The sequence below is a fragment of the Haliotis rubra genome, unplaced genomic scaffold, assembly GCF_003918875.1.
Source record: "Haliotis rubra isolate DU_JTF1 unplaced genomic scaffold, ASM391887v1 Scf397, whole genome shotgun sequence".
Lineage (NCBI taxonomy): Eukaryota > Metazoa > Mollusca > Gastropoda > Lepetellida > Haliotidae > Haliotis > Haliotis rubra.
The window spans coordinates 824,902-835,530 of record NW_025767076.1 but is presented as its reverse complement, the minus strand read 5'-3'; the positions used below and the strand labels follow the sequence as shown (position 1 = coordinate 835,530).

Sequence of the window (10,629 nt, the reverse complement as noted above, 5' to 3'; positions counted from 1 at the left end):
CATTGTCATCAGGGGCGGACACAGCTTTTTTATTCATCTTAAAGCAAGTTTAAATTACCTTTGTTACAGAGTAATTCATTATATGGAACCACTATCTTTGAAAAACGTTGTTTTTGTATATTTATATCGTGGAACAATGTTTGCCTTACATACGTTTTTCGCGAAAATGTCAGTCATATGAGTAATCCCGTAAACAGAGAATTGATGTACTGCCCTTAGGTATTTCGAAATTCGGGAGTGCGATAGATCTATATTGTATACATATACTTACTCAAATGAATGTGAGAGTGCTCAATTCATTTACTATTTAAGTGATAGAATGTATTTGTAAGCTGCTCCAACATAAGACTCCAACTTATGTCTCGTTTTTCTTCCTTATCATGTATTTTGCTCATAGTGGGAAAAGGGGAGATATTTTATGACGCTTCGTGTTGTTTAACACAAAACGTTCGGATGAACTGCATCAGACAAGAATAAACTGAGGGGCAAAAGAAACGTCCCCGATCATTTTTTGTATCATAAAATGATACAAACACGTGCAATTCAATGTTGAAATGTTTGATATAATTTTTGAACATGTTATGCAGACTGTCATTACAGAACAATTGAAACAATTTGCTGTAAGTAGAGTTTTTGTGACGTTTTTCACAGGAGGTTCAAATGTCCGGTTTTCGATCATGACAACACATGCACATCAGTACTGACAGAGTGTCTTTGAGTGTCCAACTCCTCAGTAGCGAGTGTGTCCACCTCTTGCAGCGATACATGCTGCCACACGACGTCGTGCAGAGTGCACAAGACGTCTGATCACGTGATGTGGGATGCGACGCCATTCTTCCTGTAGAGCTTGAGCCAAAGCGTTTCTTGTCTGTGGGGGATGTTGACGTTGCTTCACCTGACGGCCGAGATGATCCCATAGGTGCTCAATAGGTGATAAATCGGGGGATCTTGCTGGCCAAGGAATGACGTTTACGTTGTTGTTGTTCAGGAAGTTCCGGGTAACAACAGCAGTGTGGGGAGTAGCGTTATCCTGCTGAAACAACACGCCTCGATTCTGCTGGAGGAAGGGTAACACGACAGGTCGTAAAACAACATCAATGTATCGACGGGCATTCAGGTTTCCCTCTATCACCAACAAGTCAGTCTTCCTCTCGCCACAAATCCCCACCCACACTACCGCCGCCAAACGTCTCAACTTCCTGAACGCAACAACGTGCTGTGCGTTCGTTCCGACGTCTGTAGACTCGTACCCGACCATCAGCTTTGTTCAACTGGAAGCGGCTCTCGTCACTGAAGAGTACCCGGCGCCAGTTCCGCGGCTGCCACTGCCGAACTCTACGTGCCCAAGCCAATCGACGACGTCGATGTTCACGCGTTAACGTCACGCCCGGAATGGTCTGTAGGCTCTGATACCGAATCGGCGGAGTCGTCTGGATATGGTCCTTCTACTGACTGGATGGGTAAGGCTGGTTGTTGCTGATGACGTCACAGTCAGGAATCTGTTGCGCAAGTGAAGCACCCGTAAATGGCGGTCTTCCTGAGGGGTGGTTACGGGTGGTCTCCTGTCCTAGGCCTGTCTGCAGTCCGACCTGTTGTTCTGAAGCGTGTCATCAGTCTGGTGATGGTTTTCTTGCTGCAACCCATGATTCTTGCAACGTGACTGTGAGAAGCACCCAGCTGCAACATCCCAATAGCTCGTTCTCTCTGTTCTGCCGTGAGTCGAGGCATGTTCTTTGTGTCCAACGTATTGAAGTGATGAATTCGAACAGTCGAGCATAATTTTTATACTGTACTTTCATACGGGTATGTTTCCACAGAAGCATGCAAAAAACGTGAATAAAAGCAATTTTCATGCTTACAAAAAACTCCACGTGGATTTCCTTTCTGTGAGACGTGGGGATGCGTTCGGGAGATGTGTTCCTAAATAAATTTCCGTCATAACGAAAACAGAAGAAATGTTTTTTACAATTTTACTTTGGGGACGTTTCTTTTGCCCCTCAGTTTATAACCAGGACAACGGCTGCAGGACTGGTAAAGTGAGTTATTTCCAACACTTACCGTGGGGTCACCTCGCTTCTTGGAACACTGTACGTAGGTGGTATCTATTGCTGTAAGTGACTCCAACATATAACATTCACTACTTTCACTTGAGAGATATGTAACCAGGGCATTTGTAGGATCCACTTGTACAATGCCATCTTATCAATATCGGAAGTCCATGTTGAAGCATGCTGTTATAATCATGGATTATCTGTCAGTGATCAATATTTTGGATGGCTTTCAGTCGGCTTACCGACCACACCATTCCACCGAGACACTTCTTCTCAGAGTTATTAATGACCTCAGATGCATTGTTACTGGACAAATGGCAACTTTTGTGCTCTTTGATCTGAGTGCTGGATTTGAGGAACACCAGAAGCTCCTTCACACACTGGAACGCCAGAAGCTCCTTCACCCACTGGAACACCAGAAGCTCCTTCACACACTGGAACGCAAGAGGTTCCTTCACCCACTGGAACACCAGGTTGTAATCAGTGGTACTGTATTGTCATGGTTCTCATCATACTTGACTGACGGAAGTCAGGCAGTGCTAGTGGCGGAGAAACTGTCTAAGAAGGCTGTCTTTTCTTGTGGTGGACCACAAGGCTCTGTTCTGGGGCCTATTCTGTTCCTCCTCTACCTGAATCAGCTTTCCTCAATTACAGACAAATTCAACACTCCTCATTTCTCCTATGCCGATGATAATCAGCTGATAAGTTAGACTCAGTTCAGTCCACTGTCAAGCATTTCAAACACTGTACTGATGCGATAAAATCATGGATGGTAAGTAGACACCTAAAACTCAACAGACAAAATTGAAGTCCTTCTTGTTGGCAAACAGCAACACCTGAAATGGATCGTAGACAGGAGAGTCAATATCGGCTCTTCCCAAGCTACATTTGTGAAAATCTATATGTCGGAATTGATCCAGATCTCTCCGTGGGAGCTCAATTAGACAAACTCTGTAAAACTTGCTACTTCCATCTGCGCATGATCAGAAACATCAGAAAGTACATTAGTACAGAAAGTGCTCAGGTCCTTCTAGGTGTCTTGTCTCATCTGGATTAGATTACTGTACTGGACTGCTTGTAGGTCTCAGCGAAGCTCAGCTTTACAAACTGCAAAAGGTTCACAATTCAGCTGCTTATATTGTTTTTTTGAAATCCAAGTTTGATCCCATAACTACTATTGTAAAATCCTTACATTAGCTTACTATTGTATCTGGTATTGACTTTAAGCTCCTCTGCATTGTCGACACAATCTTGCGCCAGCTTATTTCAAGGATCTCATCACAGTATACACCCAAACCAGAACTCTTGAATTCCAGACCCAGCTCCTGTTAACGGTCCCCAAGATCCACTCAGCTTCATTCCACGAGCAATCTTTCCGACATGCAGCTCCATGTTTGTGGAACTCTTTACCTGTCAACATTAAACTTTCTGATTCTCTTCCAGAGCGACTATTACTCACTGTATATTGTGGTCTAGATTCTCTGCTTCTATTGTAGCACCATGAGCACGCACTAGTGCGTGGATACAGGCACACACCATGAGCATGCACTAGTGCGTTGATACAGGCGCACACACCATGAGCATGCACTAGTGTGTTGATACAGGCGCACACACCATGAGCACGCACTAGTGCGTTGTTACAGGCGCACACACCATGAGCACGCACTAGTGCGCTGATACAGGCGCACACATCATGAGCACACACTAGTGCGTTGATACAGGCGCACACACCATGAGCACGCACTAGTGAGTTGATACAGGCGCACACACCATGAGCACGCACTAGTGCGTTGATACAGGCGCACACACCATGAGCACGCACTAGTGCGTTGATACAGGCGCACACACCATGAGCACGCACTAGTGCGCTGATACAGGCGCACACATCATGAGCACGAACTAGTGCGTTGATACAGGCGCACACACCATGAGCACGCACTAGTGCGTTGATACAGGCGCACACACCATGAGCACGAACTAGTGCGTTGATACAGGTTAACACACCATGAGCATGCACTAGTGCTTTGATACAGGCGCACACACCATGAGCACGCACTAGTGCGTTGATACAGGCGCACACACCATGAGCCGCGAACCAGTGCGTTGATACAGGCGCACACACCATGAGCATGCACTAGCGTTGATACAGGTTAACACACCATGAGCACGCACTAGTCGCGCGTTGATACAGGTTAACACACCATGAGAGCATGCACTAGTCGCGCTGATACAGGCACACACCATGAGCACGCATCTAGCGCGCTGATACAGGTGCACACATCATGAGCCGCGAACTAGTGCGTTGATACAGGTTAACACACCATGAGCATGCACTAGTGCGTTGATACAGGCACACACACCATGAGCAATTAACTAGTCGCGTTGATACAGGTTAACACACCATGAGCACGCACTAGTGCTTTGATACAGGGCGCACACACACCATGAGCGCGAACTAGTGCGTTGATACAGGTTAACACACCATGAGCATGCACTAGTGTATTTGATACAGGCGACACACCATGAGCACGCGCGCACTAGTGCGTTGCTACAGGCGCTTTACACACCATGAGCATGCACTAGTGCGCGTTGATACAGGCGCACACACCATGAGCATGCACTCGTGAGTTGATACAGGCACACAACTTGAGCACGCACTAGTGCGTTGATACATGGCGACACACCATGAGCATGCACTCGTCGCGTTGATACAGGTGCACACACCATGAGCACGGTAACTAGTGCGTTGATACAGGCGCACACAACTTGAGCACGCACTAGTGCGTTGATACAGGCGCACACACCATGAGCATGCACTCGTGCGTTGATACAGGCGCACACACCATGGGCACGCACTAGTGCATTGATACAGGCACACACACCATGAGCACGCACTAGTGCGTTGATACAGGCGCACACACCATGAGCATGCACTAGTGCGCTGATACAGGCGCACACACCATGAGCATGCACTCGTGTGTTGATACAGGCGCACACACCATGAGCACGCAGTAGTGCGTTGATACAGGCACACACACCATGAGCATGCACTAGTGTGTTGATACAGGCACACACACCATGAGCATGCACTCGTGTGTTGATACAGGCACACACACCATGAGCATGCACTCGTGTGTTGATACAGGCGCACACACCATGAGCATGCACTCGTGTGTTGATACAGGCGCACACACCATGAGCACGCACTCGTGTGTTGATACAGGCACACACACCATGAGCACGCACTCGTGTGTTGATACAGGCACACACACCATGAGCACGCACTCGTGTGTTGATACAGGCACACACACCATGAGCACGCAGTAGTGCATTGATACAGGCACACACACCATGAGCATGCACTAGTGCATTGATACAGGCGCACACACCATGAGCATGCACTCGTGTGTTGATACAGGCACACACACCATGAGCATGCACTCGTGTGTTGATACAGGCACACACACCATGAGCACGCACTCGTGTGTTGATACAGGCACACACACCATGAGCACGCAGTAGTGCATTGATACAGGCACACACACCATGAGCATGCACTAGTGCATTGATACAGGCGCACACACCATGAGCATGCACTCGTGTGTTGATACAGGCACACACACCATGAGCACGCAGTAGTGCATTGATACAGGCACACACACCATGAGCATGCACTAGTGCATTGATACAGGCGCACACACCATGAGCATGCACTAGTGTGTTGATACAGGCACATTATAAATGTCCATTATGTTTTACAGATTATTATCACTATAACCAAATGTGAGTGCATGACGTGCTAATTATCAGAAATGTTTGGGAAGTTTTATATACAGTTGTTCTAACACCTGGTATAAACATGTGTGTTTTATGATAATTTATTTATGTGTATACAAGGAATGTTGCACAGATGTCATAGAGCTAGTATTCTATCTCTTACAACACTAACAAGGTATTGTGTTCATTTTTGATACAGCTGCTAGGGCCAAATTAGAACAGAACCTGAAAACTAGATTGAGACCACTTGAACGTCTTCGAGAACAGGCAGGTGAAGTGTCAGCTTAATGTGTCCACGGATCCCTCAGGAGAAGATGTTTACAATGCCAGACAGGCCATGAGACAAGCACACCTGAGTTTAAGTCAGGCTAACTGAACAGAATCACTAGTGACTGTGGCCAAATTTGACACAACCTTGGAAGTAATTAATGGTCTGCTAAATAACCCAAAAGTTAAGATACTGAAAGAAAACTCTGACAAAGAAATAACATGAAAACAAAACCAGATATAATTATATTTTTATTCATTAACAGATACAGAAACATACGCACAGGATGTGTACTTGTTAAGTTATACAGTAAATGCACACAACAACAGAAAGGACACAGTTTTGCTGCGTTAGCATCTCATGAAGCCCTCCCTCCTAATGTCAAGTGTTGCCCCACCCCAGCTGCCCCAGTCTCCTGCTGTCTACACAAATCTAACCATACTATACAAACGTTTCCTTCAACTGGCAGTTGGCAGCAATGGATATTTTTAAGTACAGTGGTAAATATTGTTTTCAAATTTGGCACGGATTTACAAACATGTTACCATTGATCAAGAACAGACAGTGCCAGCACTTACAGTAGAGACTCTTTACAATGCAGGGTTGTAAGAACAAATATCAGGCTACATGGATAATAAAAGGAGAAAAATACATGAATACAAGAAATCTAGTTTGTGTTTGGCAGCAACCTGTACGTGATTGTTGCTTGAGGTTGTTGGAGAGTGTGACATCACGTTAATCACTACATATTGCGGCACCCTGAGAACACAACTACAAACTTTAATGTTGGTATGCAAAACAAAACATGAAAAAGGAGTTATATTGAATAGCACTGGAAATAGTTCACTACAAAACAGTTGACTGTACAAGTTATGATATCATTGAATATCTACAAAATGGAAATAAAACATGTTATTTCATAAAAACAAGAGCAATCAATACTAGACAGACACAGTAACACAGACTTGCACACAGTTGCCGGGACAGTGGAACCCTTGCCTAACATAAAGACAAAGACCTTTAAAGCTTTTATAGCTTTAAGTGAGTAATTGCTGTATTGTCAAAAACAAATTCAATCATAAACCCTGCACAAAGTTCTTTGTCTTTGATTTGTTTCATGAGATGTACATAGAAAAATATTTAATAGATGCCATCTTGCATTATGTGATGTCGAGAAATAATACCAAAAACCATTTAATATAATCTTACCACAGACTGGATTATACTAACATTGAACTTAAAAAGTCCAAAAGACATGTTTTAGGAACAGATGTAAAGAAGACCCTGTATGAAGCCAGTCATGAAGAAAACAAAGCTCAAAGCACTGCAATAGGCCAAATAAGATGCAGAAACCAATCCGATGATCTAGGGCACAATGTCAACATATGTTACCTACCAGTACTGTTTTTCACTGTCCCCAAGGGGCCTGCCGTCAAGTTGCTGAGTATTGTGAATTGAAATGCCAATTATCTCACATAATGGGATTACATTGCACTGTTAACTTGTAAGAATATCTTCCCCCACAGTGTGTAGGAGGATAGCTACAGAACACTAGGAGCATGGTTGGCCACCAGATGTCAGCACTACCTACACTAGTACACCGGATACATAGATAATGCAAGTCTACCTTCTTCTACAAATACAATATCCCTAAAACCCTAGCAAGCACCAACACTACGTCCTATCCACATATGCATGTACAGTAGTTTATATTATGCACTCTCAACTATCAAGTCCTTCACATGTTTGAATTTGGACTAAAAACATTACTTGGAGGTGGTAGCAATCAACTTCACAACTTACAGAACCAGTCCACTTCCAAGTTGAATACCTACATTCATATCATCATCAATCACAGGTGTTACAGTGGCCTGGTCACATGCAGGTGTGACTGTGGATCTGTCACCTGCAGGTGTAACAGTCCCGTGGTGACATGCAGGTGTGACTGTGGATCTGTCACCTGCAGGTGTAACAGTCCCGTGGTGACATGCAGGTGTGACTGTGGATCCATCTGCAGGTGTAACAGTCCCCTGATGACATGCAGGTGTGACTGTGGATCTGTCACCTGCAGGTGTAACAGTCCCGTGGTGACATGCAGGTGTGACTGTGGATCCATCTGCAGGTGTAACAGTCCCCTGATGACATGCAGGTGTGACTGTGGATCTGTCACCTGCAGGTGTGACAGTTGGTGTAAGGGGTGACTGTAAGACTGATGTGTGGATGTTATTTGGCTGCAGGGTGAAGCAAGAAACATTCCATGACTGCAACATGCTATGAGAGCCCATCTGTCTGAGCCATGGCGCCATGTTGTCACCCTCCACACAGTCCTTCACTATCCTCCCAGCAGAGACAGATAACACATGCTGAGCTCCACACAGCTCGTATAGATGCTGATCAGCCCAAACCATAATATGGACGTATTTGTCATCTACAGTAGCTACTTGTATCACATAAAAGGCACCATTCTAATATCACATTACAGTAAACATATCACCCAATATAGTGTAGAAACCTGGAAGACATTGGTTTTGTGTTTGCTATAGAAATGCTATCTATTGTAATACATACTTCTTACGCTCCTCAACAGGTGATGTGATACACAGTGACGAGACTCCAACGTCTTCACTAACCGTTTTACCATACATGTGTTGGAGAGTTTCACAATAAACACTTATCTCTTGACGATGATGACTTCCCTGTGGGAAGCCATGTGGTGGCAAGTTCGAAAGAGACGAAACAGATGTGTGTTTCTGGCCTGGAAGCAGGTGTGTTGGAGGTGGGAATCACTGTGTCACCTGTGTTCTACTAGGTACTCCTGCACTAGTCGCTGCTCCACACACAGTCAGTGCAGCATCACCACCACATGATTAAATGTTACAAACTCAATAAGTTACATGACAAAAATAACAACAACTGCATGATGCTGTGCAAGCAGCGGTTAGCCAGTCAGCCAATCACTGCTCTGCCTCCTTGGCCTTGTTGGCGTCATGGTCACGCAGATGTCGGTAGATACTCTGGACATAGGTAAACACACACTTCCAGTCGGGGTTCTTCATTCGCACCATATCATCTGTATCCAGTAGAGGGGCAATGTCGGCCCTCTTCCTGCAAGCAAAGTCAGCACACATCATCATCTCAACATCATCCAGTAGATACACAATATGTACAGGTAGTTAAAGAGTTGACCTTAATCTTGACATCATACTTACTCTGCAGTGTCAAAGGCCAGATCAAAGTTGTAGCGTCTGTTTTTCGGTGTGAGCGCATTGAAGTCGAATGCATCCGGGAAGAAGTGATGGATGAGTGCACAGAATGCCAGCCCATTGTTCCAACAACTGGAGAAGTTGGTGATCTGTATCGTCTGGAAACACACCATGTTGCTGCATGAGATGCTGACTCTCACTCTCAGGGTACAGTATCAACACATGGAGGCAATATAGGGTACAGTATCAACACATGGAGGCAATATAGGGTACAGTATCAACACATGGAGGCAATATAGGGTACAGTATCAACACATGGAGGCAATATAGGGTACAGTATCAACACATGGAGGCAATATAGGGTACAGTATCAACACATGGAGGCAATATAGGTCTATTTCAAATTACTGAATTAACTCTTTATAGCAACAAAATATTTGAATAATACTGCTGGCATGCACATGACTTTCATCTTGCATGAATCTATGGTGCTCTCAAAGTGTAAATAGAGTGAACCTATATTGTCGAACAAGGAAAACATGTAGGAGTGTTAGTTCACAATCAATCTTTAGATTCATAAGGATCAGTCTTATTACAGATATTCTGTAGCGGGGATATTGGCCCCTAACAATCTTCAAAAGCAGAATGATGAAAACATCAAAGAGATAAATATTTATATCGTGAGGTGTATCACCATTGTGTGGAACTTGGCTGATGTATGATCATCCTCCAACATACCCTGATGCCTCACACTGTTTGACAGCATGAGGAACAGTACAACTAACATACAGCTTAAACCCGGACTCACTTCATACCACTTGTCTTATGCATCATACAACCTATGTACTGTATGTAACCCCGACTCACTTCATACCACTTGTCTTATGCATCATACAACCTATGTACTGTATGTAACCTCGACTCACTTCATACCACTTGTCTTATACATCATACAACCTATGTACTGTATGTAACCCCGACTCACTTCATACCACTTGTCTTATGCATCATACAACCTATGTACTGTATGTAACCTCGACTCACTCCATACCACTTGTCTTATGCATCATACAACCTATGTACTGTATGTAACCTCGACTCACTCAATACCACTTGTCTTATGCATCATACAACCTATGTACTGTATGTAACCCCGACTCACTCAATACCACTTGTCTTATGCATCATACAACCTATGTACTGTATGTAACCCCGACTCACTTCATACCACTTGTCTTATGCATCATATATACTGTAATAACATTCAAACACATGCATAAGCTAAACCCAAGATGTACCATTCCATTATCAACTCAGATATTGGAGAGAA

General features: G+C 44.4%; 1 protein-coding gene across 7 annotated transcripts in view; it reads right to left on the bottom strand.

Annotated features, from left to right (window-relative positions):
• Positions 1-6,330: 6,330 nt before the first annotated feature.
• Positions 6,331-10,629, bottom strand: part of LOC124286978 (smoothelin-like) — a 56,915-nt gene continuing 52,616 nt past the window's right edge. For 5 of the 7 annotated variants that reach the window (XM_046723439.1, XM_046723438.1, XM_046723441.1 and 2 more), the window contains 2 exons: positions 9,306-9,457; positions 6,331-9,201 (listed from right to left, as the gene is read on the bottom strand). In XM_046723439.1, coding sequence (XP_046579395.1) covers positions 9,051-9,201; positions 9,306-9,457 — 303 coding nt within the window. In that variant the 3' untranslated portion in view covers positions 6,331-9,050. The remainder of the gene's footprint in view (positions 9,202-9,305; positions 9,458-10,629) is intronic. The other 2 variants (XR_006901162.1, XR_006901163.1) reach the window with 2 other exon arrangements.